The sequence below is a fragment of the Pithys albifrons genome, chromosome 6 (genome assembly GCF_047495875.1).
Source record: "Pithys albifrons albifrons isolate INPA30051 chromosome 6, PitAlb_v1, whole genome shotgun sequence".
In the NCBI taxonomy this organism is placed as follows: domain Eukaryota; kingdom Metazoa; phylum Chordata; class Aves; order Passeriformes; family Thamnophilidae; genus Pithys; species Pithys albifrons.
The window spans coordinates 48,321,389-48,341,939 of NC_092463.1; the positions used below are offsets into that span (position 1 = coordinate 48,321,389).

General features: G+C 39.4%; 1 protein-coding gene across 8 annotated transcripts in view; it reads left to right on the plus strand.

Annotated features, from left to right (window-relative positions):
• The first annotated feature begins 12,551 nt into the window (after window positions 1-12,551).
• Window positions 12,552-20,551, plus strand: part of BRSK2 (BR serine/threonine kinase 2) — a 320,507-nt gene continuing 312,507 nt past the window's right edge. For all 8 annotated transcript variants that reach the window (XM_071558782.1, XM_071558784.1, XM_071558789.1 and 5 more), the window contains exon 1: window positions 12,552-12,988. In XM_071558782.1, coding sequence (XP_071414883.1) covers window positions 12,895-12,988 — 94 coding nt within the window. In that variant the 5' untranslated portion in view covers window positions 12,552-12,894. The remainder of the gene's footprint in view (window positions 12,989-20,551) is intronic.

Sequence of the window (20,551 nt, forward strand, 5' to 3'; positions counted from 1 at the left end):
AAAAAAGGAAAAAGCAAGTGTTTATGAATTTACTGGTGCCTTTGCTTAAATAGAAAGCTAAAAGTTCATTGGAAGGGGGCGTTTCTTTTAGGGAAAAGGAATAGGAATCTTCATGAAATTTCATTTCAGTGATCCATGAGGTCAGTGGTACTGATACTAAATTACACTAGCTCAAGATCTGAGCTTGTCTGTTTCTACTTCCAGACCCCTACAGTATTCATGACAATGCTATGTATTAAATTAATACTTAAAGGAGTTGAAACTGATAATAGCAAATTACTGCTGCCAATGCAGAAAAATGACCGTGATTTATGATTATATGCAGTCATAGAGATCTGTTGTGCAAACACCTAAGCAGTCAACAGAACAGACCCAGTAGAATTTTGAAGTTGCCATTCACAGATGCTCCATTCTCTGAGGAGCTACAGATGTTAAACAAAGAGAAGTCTATAGCCAGTTTTAGCACTGGAGCTGTAACTCCATTGTACCCAACCCACCCCCACAGGTTAGGAGAATCCACAAGTGTGTAATGGATCTATTCACATTCTTACAGGTTTCACTTATGTCAGGCTTTTTGTGGTGGATCTCAATAGTATTAGCTGCAAAACCCGTCTGCAAGGTGACATCAAGACCCCCTACCCCAGCGGGGTGGACTTTTAACTTCGCCCCGTTGACCACCAGAGAGCAGTAGCGCACATTTGCACTGGGTGCCTTCGGGATGGGCGCACGGAAAAGGTGTGAAGTTTATTGTGCCCTCCATGCATCTGTCACCGTATAGACAATCATTCGCCACTGTGAATCCGTGAGATTAAGAATTACTGGCCAGCTGAGAGAACCATCTATGAAATTCCATGTTTGGAATTAATCATGTTTGTGTTAGTCATGCATATTTGTTTTGCCTTAGACAATTGAGAACACAAAAGTTAGATGCTACATTATTTTCCACAATTGTATGGGTTACTGGGAATAGCTTAAATGCATTGCACTCACTACTGCTGGCAGAGCTACCAGCATGATTTCTGCATGAGAGGGTGAGATGTATTTGACTTGTAATTCTCCAAATCTTTACAGGTTGGGTGGAAATTTTTTTAAGTCATCTTGGTACTCAAACACCTGACTTAGGGTCCCACAGAGCTGACTTGCTGACAAAAAGCTAGCCAGCAGTCCACATGAATAAAAAAAAGCTAGCCAGCAGTCCACATTTTGCAGAAGGATGTGTCAAACAGTTTCTACATTCGGTCCAATTTGTCCATAGACCTAAATCTTCTCCTGTCTTTATATTTTGATCTGTCTTACTCTGTGTGTACCTGTTCCTGTTATGCTACTTAGAGCTCTGTCCAGGTGATCCAGGAGTAACAAGTCTCTTCAACTGTTGTTACTGATAGCACAATTTTTGCTATAGTGGGAATTGACCCTTTTGGTTTTCAAGTCTTCATGAGTGTGTTTTACAAGCAAAACTGTCTCTACTTGTCTCCTTTGACATAGCTTGATTTTGCATCATTGATAATCAGATGGATCTTGTGAGGGATGCTAAGTAGCTAAGATTTAGCAGAAAGCAATTTGGTTGCCTTTTTTTTTCTCTTGATTGTCCAGTGATTTCATGGCTTTTGGAAAAAAATAGAGAAAAAAAATCTGCGTTGTGGATGCTGAACTAGGACTCCAAATTCTGTTTCTGCTGACTGTTTTTAACCCTGTTACATGTACACCTCTCAAATGATGCTGAGTAATTTATTTTAATCTCTCTGAACCATGCCTGGCTTTGTGAACTGGGGAGAGTAATCATTGAGAGAAGGATTGTCACATTCTAATATTTGACCAGTACTCCTTAAGATATAGCTGTTACTCAGGTTTGAACCTCTACAACAAATTGTAACATGAAATCTCATGATCTGTAAATGCTAACATGAACAACATATGTGCAACTTATTCCCCTTTTAAAAAATCTGTTCTTTTTTGTGAAAAATGTATACCAAAATGTGTTAAGGTCAGGTCTTGATTTTATCACCACCGATGTTTGTTTACTTGGTACAGTTTTTAAAAGTCTATTTGTACCTGCTTAGGACCTAGTCTTTGGACTTTTGAGAGACATATGACACTTTTCCAATCTAACTTCATTTGAGGTATTTTGCCTACTTCTACCATTCTGAGTCAGGCCCATTTCACTAATATTTGTTTCCATGTCAGTTGTGTGTTTTTGGTTTTACGTATATTTTGTTTTTCTCAATAGTAAGTGGAATAAATGGAAAACCTAACAAAATATCTCTTCTATGGCCTCTCTGATCCTGTGCCTGGCAAGTTCTGGGAGCGCTAATGTCAGTTTCTGTGATTTATCTGCTGGGATGAAGTTGTTCTGACCTGCAATAACAAAGTACATCATTGTTGACTTGCATGTTATAAAAATGATGCACAATACACACATCTAGAAGTCAGAATAAACCTTTTACGCAGCTCTTTGTCAGTTCTACAAACGGTTGTAGTTAATCGATGCTATAAAACTTTCCTTCAGGCACTGGTACTCAGCATTCACACTGGGAAATGCAGCTCAAGTCTGACATTTTAAATTCTGGTGGTATTATCTAATGAAATAACTCGAGGTTTGAAAATTCCCTTTGGTAAAAAAGCACAAAACTACTGTTGAGTATTTAGAAACATCTTTTGGAGCATTGGGAAAAAGGACACATTGTAAAGACACTTGTTTTGCTACTCTTTTCTTGCAGACACTTTTCACTTGACCAGAGGTCTACTGTCCCATCAGTGCAAACATGTAATTTTCATCAACATTACTGGGATCTATGTGTACTAGCTGATAAGGACGTACACTGAATTCAAAATTTTTTTTCCCTTTATTAACATATGTCTTACAAGTCCTGTCATGAAGAAGCCCTTGAGACTTTTCTTCTACCTTGCCGTAACAAACATTGTAGATTTAGCAAGGAAGATTTCAGGATTTCTCCACTATATAGTTTTTCATTTTCTGTTTTACTGATTTGCCATTTCTAGCAAGGAAAGGAAACCTGTCCAGATGATAACTAACTGTGGAAATTCCATAGACTTTTATCTGACACTGTAATAAAGAATTACTGGATAGATATTTTCTTACATTTAGGTGTATAAAGAGTAAAGATGGCATTTGGAACTTTGCTCTTATGGAGCCCTTAAAGAGACAACATTATATCTACTGAGGCAATTTTCTTAGTGTTTCCTCAAATTACGGACACTCAAGAAAGTATGACATAGACGAAAGATGTAAAAAGATCACTGTGCAAAAGGCAGAGAAAAAAAGAAAGCCTTCTGGGGCTCTCCTCTTACAGTTCATGCTGTGCTGTATTCCAGGCAAGCCCATGCCTAGAGGCCACAATCTGTCCTTAAGTGTATGTGACCTACTAACCACAGTGAAAAAAAAGAGCAGGTGATCTGACTTACTGCTTTTACGGGGGTATAACTTTTGCCTTGGCAGGAGAAATTTGAAGAAGGCACTCATGCTGCTCCCACAGAGTTCACAGACCGTTTCTGGGAGCAATAGTGTTCCAGCTTTTCAGCATAACTGTTGAAAAGGCCAGTGCAAATTGACCACATTAAAAAAAGATGATCCTTCAGTCCTTTTGTTGGAGTGTTTGTTGTTCTCATTTCTAGGCAGGTGAAAAAAAAACCACTAATAAGCAACGAAGACGTTTCCAATACAATTTTGCAAGAATCTCAGATGTTTCAAGAATCCTTCTCAAGGATCACAAAGTATATCCTAAAGACCAGATGAGGTGGAAATGTTTTCTGAAAAGGACTGAAACAAAGACAAGGAAGCTAAAAGTAATAATGAGATTTTAGACATCTCAACTTCAGGCTGCCTAATTTTAGCTAATTTAATAGGACTTATGTTTAGGAAGGTGAGAATCTGCCCTTTTTGTTAACTGGGCCTCTGCTGGCGAAGTGGCAAATATCTGTGACACATAAACTCAGGAGCTGGTTTGGCAGCTCTTGGTCAGAGTGACTTGCTCAAGTTCATGCAGTAAATCAAAAGCAAAACCTATATAGCAGGACAGCGTCCTATTTTCCAAAGTTTGTTTATTCAACCAGTTTGTAACACTTTCTCCCTGTTCCAGCTGAATCATTTAATCATTACAATGCTATAGTTTGTTTCAGCTTTTTATATTGCCAGCCTGTGGGGATTTAAAAAGCACTTTGCTGTTCACCTTTCAGTCATCCTCATAACTTTCATCTGCGTATTGTTTTATTTTGCTAAAGGCTTTCCCAACAGACTGGCATTTTCTCTGAAAAGCTGCATCACCTATGGAGCAGGGAACTGTGACCTGCTGGTGCTTGAAGGGTTATATGGAAACTTCAGAACAACCTTTACTTTTTCTTTAGAAAGAACAGTCAATAAAACATAGGTTTTAGAGAGTCTGAAATCCCCTACTACAATTCTTTGCTCTTTGGGGAGTCAGGGAAAGTGCTTCCCTCCAGTATTGTGGACAGCCTTCTTCAATATCTCATGGATTTTGCAGCTGGTTTTGTTTTCATATTTTGATGATGTAATTGCACTTTTATCTTAGCAGCATTAGCACAGCTTAGTTGTATAAATATTGTTCTAGTTTCTAGTAACACTGTCCTAATAACCAATAAATAGTGCTTATAGTATCCAGTGCTCCCATTCTGACTGTGTTTTGGCCTCAGTTACTGAGCAGAAAGACTGAAGAAAATCAGGAAGGTGTTACTAGTTTAGCATATGGGTTTTGTTAGTTTTGTTGGGCTTTTTTAGAATGAACAAATGATTGGTGCAGTTAAGACATACATTTTAAGGGAAATTATATTGGTTTTCCTTTGTGATATGAAATTATTATTTTGCTCAGGATAAGCAACCGCTTTCACCAGTGCATAGACCTCAGCATGCAAATCTTCAGAACAGCCTTTCCCTTCTTTCCTGTACAACTGGCAGTAGAAAAATCCTGTAGTGGCTTTTCTTTTGATGAACAATATCCTGTTGACCCCTTAAATTGTTCTTCAGTTCTTCACTTTCTTTCATCACATGAAACTCTTCCATTGCTTTATCCTTGATTCTGCTGTCAGGAATGTTGACTGTTGCTAAACTACACCTGGCTTGCAGCCTTCATTCCAGCTCCTGTCCTATGTCTGGAAGTATCTTATGTAATCTGTCTTCCTTAAAAGCTTATCTTTTGCACTTGCCACTGCTATATGTAGCAATGTGATGAATAGATACAGTTCTGTTCAGTGGTGCATAGTGGCCTCAGGTTCTTGGCTCCTTTGTTCTATTTGCCTACTGCTTATCTTGGCACTCTTTTTGATTGTTTTCAAGTAATGCCTTTTGTTTTCTGTGAGACTGATGTGAATGCAAAGAACAAGTCCTGCTTTTTACCCTCATCAATCTCGTTGCTCATCTTTTACCATTGACCTGAGATAGTGTATTTTTATGGATCAGGGAATTTTTTATCATTTTGCATTGCCATCATTGCTGGCCTGTCTTTACCTCTGACTTTTCCTTTCAGCATTTTGTGAGAACCTATGCCTGGATGCCCTCTTCTCAGATTCCAAGTGGATGCTAAATCACTATAAATCTGTGAACTTTGTTATTTCCCACTGTGTCAAATGCCAGGTATGCCTTATCTTCCAAGACATATGGCATACCTCCAGATGACCATTCCTGTCTGAGGGTCATTTCTGTAATTCTCCCTGCACTAGGAATGAAAAGCTACTGTAATCAAGAAACCAAGTGCTTCCCTCAGTTAGGAGACAAATTATCCAACAGTGTAATATATAAAATGTTGTGTGACAAAAACCCATGAGGAGTTCAGAGAGACACTAACAGGAGTGAGGTGCCCAAATAATGCCCTGCTGTCCATTTCCAGGCCCATCCCAGGGGCCATCAGTGCAAGCCTGGATGAGCACAGGGGCACAAGGCCTGTCAGGAACCCAAATCAGGGACTCTCTAGTCAGCTTTTGGACTAAGGGGTTCACTGTCAAGGAGTGGGACACATGACGGGATGTAAGGGAAAAGCGGTTCCAGATCATACAGGACTGATTATGGGATGTTTGGGGGAGAAACAAAAGGTGGAGAAAGGGAGCAGTTTAGGTGATTGGGGAGGGACAGGAGTGACAAAATAAAGGGATAAGCAAAAAAAAAAAAAAAAAGGGTGAATTGCCATAACTGGCTAGTCAGAATGCCTGTCTGGCTATGCCCTGTGCCTGATCAGTGCAGGCTGACCTGTGTTCTTATTAAAATATTTTGTAATTCTTTCCTGGGTGAGGGGTGTCTATTCTGTGCCACATGTGTGTATGGGGATGCTCCCTGCAGCAGAAAGCAGATCACAGGCTGGAGTGCCTGTATGTCTGTGGTGCAGTGACTGATGAAGTGTGGGTGTATGAGTGGGTGTGATCACTAGCAAAGATCAAGCCAAACCAGCCGGGGAGTAGCTGAAGTGGTTGGGAGCAAGTGGGTGAGGTGGTCTCTAAGGACCAGCTCCAGGTGTGAAAGCATCTCTGCATTTCTACGGACAAGGTCACAGGGGAGTCAGCAGGGAGTGGGGGTGTCAGACCCACTGGATTGTATGAGCAGGGACCAGCAACTGAGAGGACTGGGACCCAGGTGCCAGCTACCACGCACACTGACACTGTGGCATAGACAATATTTTTACTTGTTCATCCAGGTCAATATTGTTCAGCCTACTTGAAATCACTGCAGAGAAATGCAGGAATATTCTAAGACGTTGACTGAATCTTCCACAGAACCATCTGTGATAAAATCTAGAAAATGTGTTTTATTCAGTGTATTTTACATAATACAACTTCACTGCATATTGTTGAAGTGCTCCTAAAACATCCATGATAGCTGCTAGTATGTGCCTAACAGTAACTTCTTTATGATATCACCATAAACATCATGAGCCAGGGTGCACACTCATTTTGTGGCAGAAACTGAATGGATAGAATTGCTCTAAAACCAGAAAAGTACAGGCAGAAACTGTTTTTGTTTTCACATGCCTACTTTCTTTGTCTTAACCACTAAATGCCCTGAACTCTCAGTTCTACTGAACTGGAAGCCTAGAAACTTTGCAGCTGGAACTGCTCCATACAGCTGCAGGTTTTCAGGAATGGTGCCTCAAACATAATTTTCTTTCTTTACTTTTTGGTGTTCTTGAGCATTGATCAATGGATCTTACTTGTCTCAAGGATTCACTGTCTTCTGAGAAGTATGCACATAATCTGAAGAGATATCTGGCCATCTGTCATGGCATCAAATTTTTAAGGGAAGACAAAAACAAGCTCACAGGAAAAGAAATCTCTTGAAGACTAGAGCATACACAGAAACAACATCTGGCTCAGAAAGTCCCTGAGCTGCAAACAGTTGGATCCTGAGAGAGTACTGCAGGGAAGAATCACATATCCTTGCATTGGACCAATTCTTCCTTAAGTTTGTATTTACAGGCACCATTGGAGACACCGTATTAGGGCAGGTAAACACTTGATCTGACAACTGAAAACAAACATTCTTTTTGTCTCTTCTACCTCAAAGTCAGGTCAGTTACCATGGATCCATCCTCACACTGAAAGTGTCTGATTGCTTTCAAGTTTGATTTCTGTCAGGACCCAGTCAAAAGCTTCACTCACTGAACATATGAATGTGCCTGCATATTCATATTTTTATGAAATACAAAGCTCAGTGTATGAAAAAAAAACTTCATACAGAGATTTTCATGTTACTATATTAAGTTGAAAAGTGCTTTTTGCTTCTTAATAGTTTAACAGTTCTGTGAAGCACAGGTAATGACAGCAGCAGGCTTGTGAAAATGACAGTATTATTTCCAAAGGAATAAAGAGAGACCACAGTCCAGAGAAAATGATACTGTAAAAGAAGTTATCTATTCTGTTACTAAATATTTTACAAGGCTTTACCCTAATCCAGTTTGAAACAAAGATGCTATGTCTGGGTGAATCTTAAAAATGAGTCACTAGAATATATAGAACACCATAAATGCTAATAATAATAGCTAAATTATTATTAGCAACAATAATAGCAACAACAGTAAAATCTCCAAAACATCCATCTAACTGCTATCATGCTATGCCTCTGCTGAGCAACATTGATCAGTTAGGAGCTGCTAAAGTGGCAGTCTTTATGGAAGCATTGTCTTCCAGTAACAAGCATTAACTTATAGAAGTTCCTCAATCCTTGCTATAGTGGAAAAGATGTTTGAACTCTGAGGGTGTTCTAAGAATTTGAAACACCACCCACTTATTGAAATCCAGTCCTCCCTTTTCTTATGGTCTAACTCAGCTTCTTACTAAGATGATAGCTATCCAATAAAAAGGGGGAAAATTCTCAATTTTAGACTGTTAACACCTGTTTGGAGACATTGCATATTGATATACTTATCCTCAATAAAAGTATTATCAATCTGTCTACAGTATTGGTGACTAAATGTCCCTCAAATACCTGGCTCAGTTTGTTATGGTGGTTAATTCCCAAAATATCTTATTCCTGATATCATTTATTAAAGAGGTGTCATGTATCCATAGGTATGTGGATGGAACATGTAATTCAGAATGTGATAATGCATCCTGACATTGTCAATGCTGAATATTTTTGTCCTGTTTATCTTTAATATGTGCTTATCATTGGCATTAGCTATCACATTATTCTACTTGGAGACAAAGTCCTAGCTTATGTGAAAAGACAACTGATTGCCCAAGCTTATTGGTGCCTTTTCTTGGAGGCCTTACATTTCCATTTGATATTTTTCATTATTAACTCCTCGAATACACTCAACTGAGCAAGTGAAAAACATTGAAATAAACTTCCTCATGGACCTGTTTTTACTTCTAGCTTCTTGCACCATATCATGATTCATCAAGACCCTTAATATTTTCATGGGAATAAGAGGAAAGACAAGCATCTAAGAAAACGAATAAACATAAGGACATTCATTAGACTCAAGCTAGTGAAAATGAGAGTGAGTGAAAAATGCAAAACAAAAAAGCAAATATTTTGCTCTGCTTTTTTTCCCCAAAAGTATGATAAAACTGAGCAAAATTCTATCATTCTTTTTCTGTTCACTTCATACTCAAGCAAATTTTTTGCTGGGATATGTGTTAAGTCCTTCCTGAGTGACATTAGTTCTTAAATGAGAATAATGAAAGAAAAATAATTAATGGAGAAAGGAGTAAAAGTACTGAAGATTATGCCAGTATGCTAACTATACACTTAACACTGTTCATTTAAGCATGAGATAATACAGAATAAGGTCAGGGGAAACCATCCCATATGCATCCCCAAAGATATCTGATATATCCAGTGACAGCAGAGTCCTCTTTATTCAAAATACTTTAGGAACATCAAAACATTTGGATAAACAGGGCTTCAAATAATTGAGGGAGTTATTGTATAAATAATTCACACCAGGGGGACATAACCTAGATTCAAAGGACTGAGTTTCAGATCAAAGGGGTACAGATAAACAGGATTTGGCTCTATATGAACAAATAGAATAAGCAACATTTGATTATTCAGGAATCAGGAAGTGTCCAAACATTTTCTCAAAAATAGTTTAGGGCAAAAGGTCAAAATTGTTGCAATAGGCCATACAGAAGAATATTGCTATCGAATCAAAATAACATAACTGAGACCAAAAAGATATAGGAGTTGGGGGTGGGGAGAGTTTGTGCATGCATGTATCTGTTTGTTTAGTTTGGTTTGTTTTTTAACTCATTCATCTTCTAGTCAAGATCATATGAACTTCACCAAGTTTTTATTCCAGCCATGACACTGACACATATTTTGTGGTAGAAGGTGGGGATTTGTAACATCCTTGTCTCTGCAACTCATTTTCCCAAATGCCCAACAGAAATAAACAGTGAAAGACAGAAGTTTGGTCTTGGATGGACAATATTGTCTGATTGCTCATCTTTCTATTTATATCACATCCCAGATATAAATCTTGGAATTAAAAAAGATGTTGATCTATGCTCATATTCACCCTGTCCATTATTAATATGGTGGTGTGGATACTTTGCTAATTTATACAATTAAACTGTATTTTCCTTTTTCCAAGAGCTATGCTCACATTCCTGCATGTCAGTATTGTCCCTTACTGTCTGCATAGGGACTTAACATGAGAGTGATCAAACATTTAGGGGGAGTGGAAGTTTTGGAAATATGACACATTTTGATTCCCCTCAACACAGATTTCTGTATTGAAAACCCCAGCAGGGAGAGCGCTTTTGCCACCATGGTGCCTCACCTCGAACAGCCCCATCCTGGTTCATAACCCATAGGGAAAGGAGGGCTTTTGAGTCATGCATGGGTGCCTCAAGTTTTAGGGACATTTTTTAAACCACATCAGACTGTCCTGCGGAATCCATCCTGATGTCTCTGAGCCTTGTGGTTGGGTTTTTGAGTCCTTAGGTCCATCAGTCCTGCAAGGGCGAGTTCTGTAGCACAGCTGGGCAGGTTTGTTCCATGCCAAGGGCAGGCAGTGCCTTACCCCTGAGCCATGGGGCAGGTCTCACAGGCCTGTCAGCTGCCTGTTTAGCCACCAGTACTCCCACCCTACCCTGCACCTCTCCACAGGAGTACTCCACACAGCATTCCCCCTGCCCTCTGGCCCCTGATGCCCCACTCGCCACTTTGGGTGGGTAAAGCTGCCGCAACCCTGCAGCTGCCAGCAGGGCCAGTTGTCTCCTCTCTAGTCCCCTTCTTAGATCCTGAGGCTCTGCCAGAGGCTGCAGGACAGAGGGGAGTGGAGCATGGCATGGGGATGTGCCACTCTGGTTGTTGGCATTGTTGCCCCCAACGCTCTTCCCTCCCTCCATGGTGAGGGACTGTGTGCCCACGTGCACAGGTGATGCTCCAGGGGCTCTGAGGGGAGAATGTGTGGGGCAGCAAGGATGGGCTTGTGGGGAGGTGGGGAAAGAACAATGCTTAACGAAAGATCTGTGGAAGCAACCGTGAAGAAATGGCAATTTGGAGTTGAATTTAGTAGGAGGAGGAAGTAAACACCTGTAGGGGCTGAATCGGGCAGAGGGTGCCACTGGAAATTCACAAGGAGGGAGTCTTGATGGGCAGTCTGGAGGGAGAAGCTGAGGAATGGAGATGTTTTGGTGTGTTTTGCAGTTTGCTGACAGGTTGCTGCAGTGACACAGTCTGGAAGTGAGTAAAGGTAAGTCATAATGAGCAAAACAGGGCTTTTTCTTTCAAAGCAAGTGTTGGCATTTCATTTCCCGAGCAGACAGGAGGATGCCTTGGAATCGGTTTAAGGTTTCAGTCTCCTGAGCTCATTTTTTCCCACCTCCTTATCTTAGTAACTCCTCTGCAACCTGTTGAGTACAGTTGTGTTGTCTGTGGTGCAGGTAAAGAATCAATTTCTTGTTTTAGTTCAAATTACAAGAGCAGCTGCTGTCTGTAGGTATACATATTAAAAGAAGGTAAATTTCCCTCTTAGAAAAACCAAACAAATAAACAAACCTGAAATAGTAGTCTCTCAGTGAGCAACAGATGAGGCGTGTTCAAGTTTTGCCTTCTCTTTACTCTCTCTTTTACAGACTTGTCAAGACTTCCCTGACTCAAGAATCCTTGTTCTCTGTGTTTCAGTTGAAATTTTAGTAGGAATACTTTGATCAGTTTTCAGTCTGGACTGGAGCAGGGAAGTGAAGGTAAAAACTGAACTTGGTAATGGTAATGGTTTCAGCTTGATAGTCCTGGAGTCTGGCTGAAAGTGTTACATGGTCCTGAATCCAGAAAGTACATTTGCTTGTGCCAAACTTGAAGCATATCTGCAGAATATTTTATTTAATCTAGCTCTTTAAGCTCTGAAGGTTAAACACAGGCATTAGTACTTGGATAAAAACAGTGAAAATTTTCTTACACTGTTAGTATGGAGCCTGTGGATTTGGCAATCTGTTCCTATTACCATCTAATCCCTGGATTTTGGGCTGAGTTTTTAATTAAGAGAGTGGCCCTTCCATTTTTTATCTGCTAAGGACCTGAAGTTTATTTGCTCCCATCAAATTCAAAAGCAGGTCTGTCACTGAATTCAGTGGTTACGAGATCAACCCTGTTATTTTTCTCCTTTTTTTTTTGTCTTTGCCCCCCCTTCCTTCCCCCAAGGTTCTCTTTAAAGGGTAAAAAACCCAGGAGATACAGGTCCTTCAGAATCAAATAGAATCAATGAATTTCCCAAGCTCATTTTCAGAAATAGTTTTTCCCCTTTCCTATTTCCTGTCACAATCTTGCCTCTTCTTTAATAATCTGAAATTACAGCTGCATTGTGGAATAGAATTCAGAGATAAAAAAAAGCATATGTTTAGGTCTTAAAATAATATACACATTATATTTAATTGTGCCAGGTCAACAGATCGATGAACTTAGGTGTTTGCTGTTGCCGTTGGTCCTGATGCTCTGTACCAGGCAGAGACAGCAACTCTGCTGATGGAAAAGAAAAGGTAGTGGAAGGAGGAGGGGAGAAGAAGGTGGGAGACGAGTGGATTGGCTGCTTTTAATGTCAGTCTCAGCCGCGGCCCCGGCTCTTCCGCTGCTTCAGCTCTGGCTCTCCCTTGAACAGCTCCCAGGGAGAACAAGGCGTGCGGAGCTCGGATCACCAGCATCATGCTCCTTGGGCTTGGATCGTAGATCCCCCTCTTTGAACATTAAAATAACTCCTTCGTCTTTCATCGTCCCAAGCAGACCCAGCAAGAAAACACGCACGTGAGAGAGAGAGAGAGAGAGGAAAGAAAGAGGAGGAAGACGAAAATCTGCAACGAAGGGGACTAAAGCAGAGAAAAAGAGTGCTTTGCTTGCACAGCTGCAAAGTGGGAATTTAAAGAGCTGCAGAGAGAGAAATTCCAGCTCATCAGCACATACACGTTGCAGAATTACAGATCCAGGTAGAAATGACATCAACAGGGAAAGAAGGCAGCGGAGCTCAACATGCACAATATGTTGGACCCTATCGTTTGGAGAAAACCCTAGGAAAAGGACAGACAGGTTGGTTCTTTTGCAGCAGCACCAGTGCTTAGAGGGAAGGTGCTGTAGCAGCCAGTGAGCTGTTGGGGATGCGATATTTGAGGGTTTAGGTCTTCCCATTTGCTGTTTTAGTGCAGATAATATTCTAAGGAGATTTTTGCCTTTATTTATTTATGGGTTTCATTTTAATTATTTTTTCCTTTTTTTAATATTCCCTGTTTTTTTGTTGTTTTTTTTTTAGAAAAGGGGGAAAAAAGCCCAGGATGCTTTATGTTCATTACTCCTGCTAATGGGTGTTGTTCTGATGACAGGCAGAGTGCATGCAGAGGAAAAAAGACATGATCTCCTGGTGGTGAATTTTCACATCCGTTTCCTCACTGCCCTACTTAGGAGCATTTTCTTTTTAATCAAATTATATTGAAATTAAAGGTTCACAGCCTGTAGTACCGAGGAGGTGGTGGTCGTGGTATTGGGGGAGTCACCAGCAGTATTTCATGACATCATGATTGAAAAGGGTGTAGTCCTTAAGGTGCAGTTGGGGGGGAGGTGGGAATATGTACAGTATGTCTCTGGCACTGACTGCTGTGGGTATTCAGCAAATATGGATGGATGGGCTGGTGGTTTTTGTGGGTAGGGTCTGAAATAAAAGAAAAATAGAGGATTGGTAGCAGAATTCGTTCTGGTTATTTAATTGTTTTCCTTAAAGCCTGTTTATGAAACTGCCCCCAGCAGATTTTCCTGAATGGAACAATGGTAAGAAATATTAAAAAGAGGAAATCAAGTGGAGGGAATTAACAGAGAGCAGGTGCTTTTGCCCTACATGACATAATTAGATCCACTAAATGCGTTCAAGATCTGGACTTACTGTTGCTTGCTTGGATAGCATATTCACTTCAAGGGCAGGGGAGCATTAATTGGAAGAAAAACCCTTAAAAAGAAGCCTAAATGTCTTCTTTCTTTTTTCTTTCTTTTTTCTTTTTTTTTTTTTTTTAGTAACAGGTGCAATAAGCAATGGCATCTGGTAAATTCATTGGGTTGGGAGCCCCCCGAAAGTGGATTGAGACTCGAGATTATTATTTAGGGAAGGGGTAAGATCAGCCATAGTGGGGCTTCTTTGGGCATGTGGGTGTTAAGTGTTGTTCATTATGGTGGGACAATAAAACATGATGCATTGTGGTGTATTTTTTTTTATAAGTCAGCCGAGCTTTGCCCATCTGTTGTCTAAAGGATTTAATAGGCGTTTCCATCCCCAGCTGCTGCCTCTGCTCTGTCTGCTTCCTCACTGCCCTGCGTGGCAGCAGCTCTGCAGTCCGCAATTTTCTTAGGGCCACAGTCAAAATCCAGATCTTTCTCTCTAAGAAGCAATGCTCTTCTGAGATGATTGATTATAACCTCCCCCCCATCCTTCCCCTCCTCTTCACAACCCCATAGCAACCGTTTAGAGACATGGATGAAAATGACATTGTCTTCTAGTGGAAGTGACTTTTATTTATATTTTATTTTTTTCCCCAATCTCTTCAGTGTATCTGCTGCTGAAGGTAGTTCTTTATCACTGTTTTGGTTTCCACCTTTATTCTTTGCATAGCCCAATAGGTCTTCTGCAGCTGTATTCTTACTAAAATATGTTATGATGATGATGATCATGAAAATACAAGAAAAAATGCAGCATATTGTTAATAAAACTGCCCTATTTCTGCTGGTAATCCTTTCCTGGATACTCCAGGTGATCAAAGAGCTAGCTGTAGATGACAAATTCATGTTTGTCTTCATCACCATTTCCTTTTTTCTCTCTGTCTCACATTCTCAGCACCCCTCCCTCCCCTTTAAATACAATTGTGCCTGAGATTCAAAATACAGCTGCAACAACCTTTTGCTCCATGTTCTTATATCCTGACGTTGTGGTCCTAAAGGGTTATCTGCAGATTTGGTTATTTTTTTTCCTCTCTGCTAATCTTCCTATCTTCCTCCTAAGTGATTAGAGACGTGGGGGTGGAGGGTAAAGGAACAGGATGTATTTAGAGGCTTGCTGCTGTTGGCCTCTGCAGTTATTCAACCAGCTGGACAAGGGTGAAAGTTTCCTTTTGCAGTTTTACTGTATAACTGATCTTTACAGATAAGTCTCTGCTGTTTGCACACATGAATGCACATGAAATGCACAATACATGGTGTCATAGAAGCTGGAGGTGGGGGGAAGAGGAAGAGAAATCTTAAAAGCAGCTGATGTCAGTCTATGTCTCTCCTGTTATACCCACACTTGATTAATGGAATAATGCACTGAGGTGAAATCTAACTTAGTATTAAACATACATGGCTAAATATGGAAAGATGCCTTCTGGTCTTCTCGGGTTTTTTGTGCTAGTTCCATTTTGGAGCATGCAGAATGGCATGGACAGTGTGTGGCATGTAGCTTATCCTCACCGTGCATGTTTTGGAGGGTAAGCAGGCAACCTGCAACATTTTAGAAAGAGGACAAGCAGCGCTGTATGAAGGCCTGGGTCACCATCGTATGTTGTCATGGTGTGTATCTTTTCATTTGGGTTGCAGTGTTATACAGATGAAGAAAGTAGTGGTTGCAATAATTCTTTTAGAGCTTGACTTTAAAGCTTGGAAGATTAGGAGATAATGGCTTGGAATATTATTTTTTTATTCCCATGGGGATGAGGAAGAGTAAGAGAGAAAATCTGGCAAAATGTAATGATGAGTAGAAAGAAAGCTCAAGTTGTGTCATAAAGTCCTGTCCATTTTGCAGTGATCTTCATATCCATAATCTTTATTTGGAATAAAAAAATATTGATTCTATAAAGTTATTTCAGCTGGACATATCTAGCTTTGCTCCCAGATACATTAGCATTATACAAATGTATTAATCGCTTACCAGCTTTTACTGAGCTCCAAAGAAGGGGCTTTGGGGAAGTTCATTCATGGTTCAGAGCAGACATAGAAAGGGTGCCATGGATGGAGAACTTAGTGGTAAGTAGAGTTCTCAGTGGCTTTCTTTCTGTGAAGTTCTCATTGATTGCCACCTTAAAAGCTGAAAAAGAAGTGTTTACCAACAGCAGCCTGCTGGTCCCTGCAAAGAGGTCTAGTTGCGTGTCAGGGACTTTAGTGGAACCTGGTGACATCTGGCTGTGGGTGGACAAAAGTGACAGGAAAAAGCCTTCTGTTCAAATTGATGGGTAACAACCAAAAGTGTTGATTGATCAGATATGCAAAATCTGTCCTGAGCAGCCTTCTGGGCTGGTGCATCACGCTGGCTGAGGGTGAGGGATGCCACAAAGAGAGGGTTAGGGCCTCTTAGTCGGAGAAGTTGGAAGAGGGTTACACAGAGCAGTGCTGAAAAATGGCTGTGCTTAGGTCTTTGCTGCTACTAGGAGTGATAGGGGAATGAAAACTATTTTTAATAATACAGCACATAAATTTAACATCTAATGTGAGTACCATAGCGAGATGGTTTGCTTTTGTAATAGGTTGAATTCAGAGCACCTCTTGTTGACAGCTTCCAAAGGAGTGGAATCTGTATTTGAATGATTTTGCAAGAATACAAGAAGCATCATAATCTTGATTATTGTGCTCAAAAAATTATTTTACACAACTGTCAGTGTAAAAAATCACTGACTGCTACATATATGTGGGTGTGTGGGGAAAAGCTGGTTTATCTCAATTTCATTGATACATTCTTTTACACTTATTTATAGGTGTTTTCATCGTAATTAACAGTAATGAGCAAAGGATGTGTGTCATGTTACAGTAATACACCTGGAAACAGTGTGCCTTGAGAAGCCCCTGTCTCACCTGATCATGGAGTGGTGTTTCAGTTTTAGGCAAAATAGAGGCTTTTCTCCATTTGCCACTATTTCTATGTGAAATCAGCTTCTTGCATACTCCTTGCTTTATTTTTTAGAATTCTACAGTTATCTCTCTTCATTTGTTTCCTTTGGCCTTGTTAACCCCTATTTCACCCTTGAAACTCTTAACAGTAATTCAGATTTACTGTAGCAAATATTTATTAATGAGTGCAAAGATGATGAACTGAAGTGTTTCTTGTGAAGGTCTTCAGCATTTTGGAGGGTTTTCTTGTGTTTTCATTTGACAGTCACTGTATAGGCTTTGGTGTCATTGTTTGCTATAGCACCCATTCAATGTCTAGTTGAAATTTCCCAAATGCTGCTTTGTCTACAAGCAAGAACACATTAGCTGTAAGTGGGAGTTACCCTATTCACTTTGAGATAAACTTCATGAAAAATTTAATGTTGCTTTTCCATTTTGTCTAGTTTCTTTCACTCTGTTTTAAGCCCAGTACAAAGTGTCCTGCCTGAAACTCATGGCACTTTGACCTTCACAAAAAGTGTAGGGGTTCCCTTTTCTGCATTGTGCCCTTTATAGCTTAGAGATGTTTGGGTGTATAACATGTTAATTGTATATGAGCCATGAATCAGGTGTGCTGTTGGGTTATGTAAGAGCAGAAGTCATTAAATTTGGGTCTTAGTGAATTTAATAGCCTTTTATTTAGTGAGAGCTTAAACAAGATGTTTCTTTACAGCCTTAACCCTCTGTTTCCATGACACTGGCAGAAACTAAAATTTATTAATTTTTTTATTTTTCTCTGTCAAATTTGCTTGAAAGTGAAAGCTTCAGCTCTGTGCAGGGGTTATTGGGTAGTCAACGTAATCTCAGAAGCCTGGTTTCCTTAGGTAAGTAGGCTAAACAAATATATCCTTTTCATTCATACCGCTTAATTTTTTTTCTGACACAGTGCATTGGATCTAGAGACAATCTGAAGAATACAGCTTTCTTCTATATGACTGTCTGCATGAATATATCATTGTAAGAGGTGTAAATCATTGTTGTTTTCCTCATGGCCTTTTTAAACACACAAACAAACAACAAATCACTATGTATACTAAAAATGTTTTCATACATATACTTAACTCTCCTTATGAAAGTTTCTTTCAAAACAGTGAACTTATACCCTCTGTCATGATAGTCTGTGAAGACTTAAGTGTTTAATTAGTAATCATAGAAATAATTACTGCAAGCAATACTGTGGGTAGTAGAGGTCTTAAGAATTAAATTATGCCTAGAAAGTTTATGTCACAGTGACTTAGACTTAATACATTATCATCTAATGGTTATGAGTTTTGAGAGATTTGGTCTTTCTTTATATACCTTGAATCTGATTGTTCAAAAGTATTGTTTGCCTGCCTTAGTGACTGAAGTAAACTAGTATTACCATGCTGCATGTCTGAACTGCAGAGTTCAGATAATCCCTTTTATGACTTTCACTCTTTTTTATTTGTTTTGTTTGTTTGGGTTTTTAAGCAAATTCCTGTTTGCTAACTGCAGTGAAAATTATTTTTAGTTTTCATTTTTCTGCAAACTTTGTACAGGCATGCCATTAGTCTTTTACCCCAGTATCAGTAGCACAATTATTATGAAATTGTTGAAGGAGCAGCAGGCTCTGAATGATTCTTTTTCTTTGTAAAGCACAGTAAGCTTTCTCATCCAAAAGTTGTTAAAATTCAGGTACTGTCAAATGAGTAGGACTCTATGACTACATACTTATGTTTCAGACGTCAGCAGTAACTATGCAAGCAATGATTTCACAAATAGAGTTCTTGCACTGCTTGAGCATTTTTCTAATTTTCATCACTGCTTTAATGTAATTTTGTGCTGCTACAGTGGGAAGGACTGTTTCAGAGTGAGGAGAAGGCTGAAGAAATGGAAAAAACCTTCTTGTTAGAATTTACCTCTAAAGAGGAGTTTTTTCTGATCTCTAGGTAACCTGTGACTCTGTGAGAAGGCCAAATGTAGTGGGTTCTTACAATTTCTTTTCTAAATTGAATGGAGCAGCCAGTGTATGTTTTGGATTCTCCAGCATTGCAATGTTTTTCGGTATATCATAAATTTACTCCATACATTGTATTTTTGGGAAGTCTTTAATGTTGTATGCTTTAGAGATTTAAACAGTAATTGCAATGACTATAATAAATGTTGATACACACATAAAAACTAGTGGATAGGTAATATAGAACATATATAGGTGGTGGAAGAATTCCAGCTTTCAGAAAAAAATTGAAAGGAAATGAGAAGTTTGGAAGTAATGCCTTCTGAAGTAAGAGACATTGCATGAGGACTGTATTATGCACATAGGAGAACAGTCATAATAAGGAAAGGTAGAAGCCTGGATGTAGATAAAGGCAGAGACATAGATAAATGCTCAAGGAATGGTCCTGTTCAAATGCGGAGATACTGTAAATTGCCCTTGTGACGTCAGTCCATGTTTCAAGTTGAGCTGACTTCAGTAGAAGGATCATCAAGCCTGTAATAAATAGCTAAGGGTGGAATCTGTTTGTTGTGGATTGTTCTGTTAAGAAATATCCCAGAGAAATTTTCTGGTTTTGTTTTCAACAGGCCCAAGATGTTTAGCAATCCTAGTCAATAATGCTGTTCATTCTGCTTATGGAATATGAGGAGATTGTTCCATTTCCAGTTCATGCATAAACATTATGTTTTTCAACAAAACATCCATAATGATCTGTAGAATAACATGAATAATTTGTTGTAAATAGTGTTCTTAATGAACTTGAACCGTCTTCATCTGCAGTGTCTGTAAAGGCAGAGCGGTTTCCTCTTAATCCTTATTTGTTTCAGATTGTCTGGCAAACAGCTACTCTTATCTCCTTTCCCCAACTGTCTTAACTCACTTATGGATTGGTTGCACTTAAGTAGTATTCAAAGATTTGAATTATACTCTTGAATGTAGTCTATTGGATATATTGCATAAGAGAATTGCATTCTACTTGTATCATTGTGGAAGCACTTCCAACACAGATGTCTGCAAGTGCAAACCAAAAATTTAGTTTTCCTGGAGAATATGGACATGATTCCTATGAACATCCATGCCTGGCAAATGTCAGTTTTCCAGGAAGGCTTTTTTAAAGTCCTACAAATGTGACCAAATCCAAGTTACTTCATATGTAATGCCTACTTTTAGAGCCTATTAATATTGTTCATCCAGTTACCTTTGAGTTATTCTACATTTAATTTTGAATAGGGATACAAAATTTTTATTAATTAATTCTCTTTACAGACTAGAAACATTACTGGTAAAATTATGTTAAAAACCACACAAAAAAATCCCCCCAGAAGATTTTTTCGTTGTTTCAAAGCTTTTGAAAGTTGGGTTTAAACGGGTGGAACAGTGGAAATTGTTTTAGTTCCTTCCATAAAAGTGTGTTACTGTCTATTGATGTAGCTGCAAGCATTTTAGGTTTTTTTGGATGTGTCATTTGTGGCAGAGATGCCTATGGAGAATGCATTTGCCCTGTGAACTGTATAAACAGGAATATACTGTTTCTTTTGCAGTGACCTTGGGATAGAGTTTTTAAAGGCTAATAAATAGAAGTGTGTCGTGAGACTAAGGATAAAAAGCAATATGGACAAAGAAGGTGTGTGTTTAAGCACATCCAGGTACATTCTCTTGCAAATGGTACTGTTGTCTTCATAGAAGGGCAGAGTAACCTTCAGGCTGGTGCAGATGGCTGATGCATATTACTTAGTGCTGGAGTGGGTGGAGGAGGACAC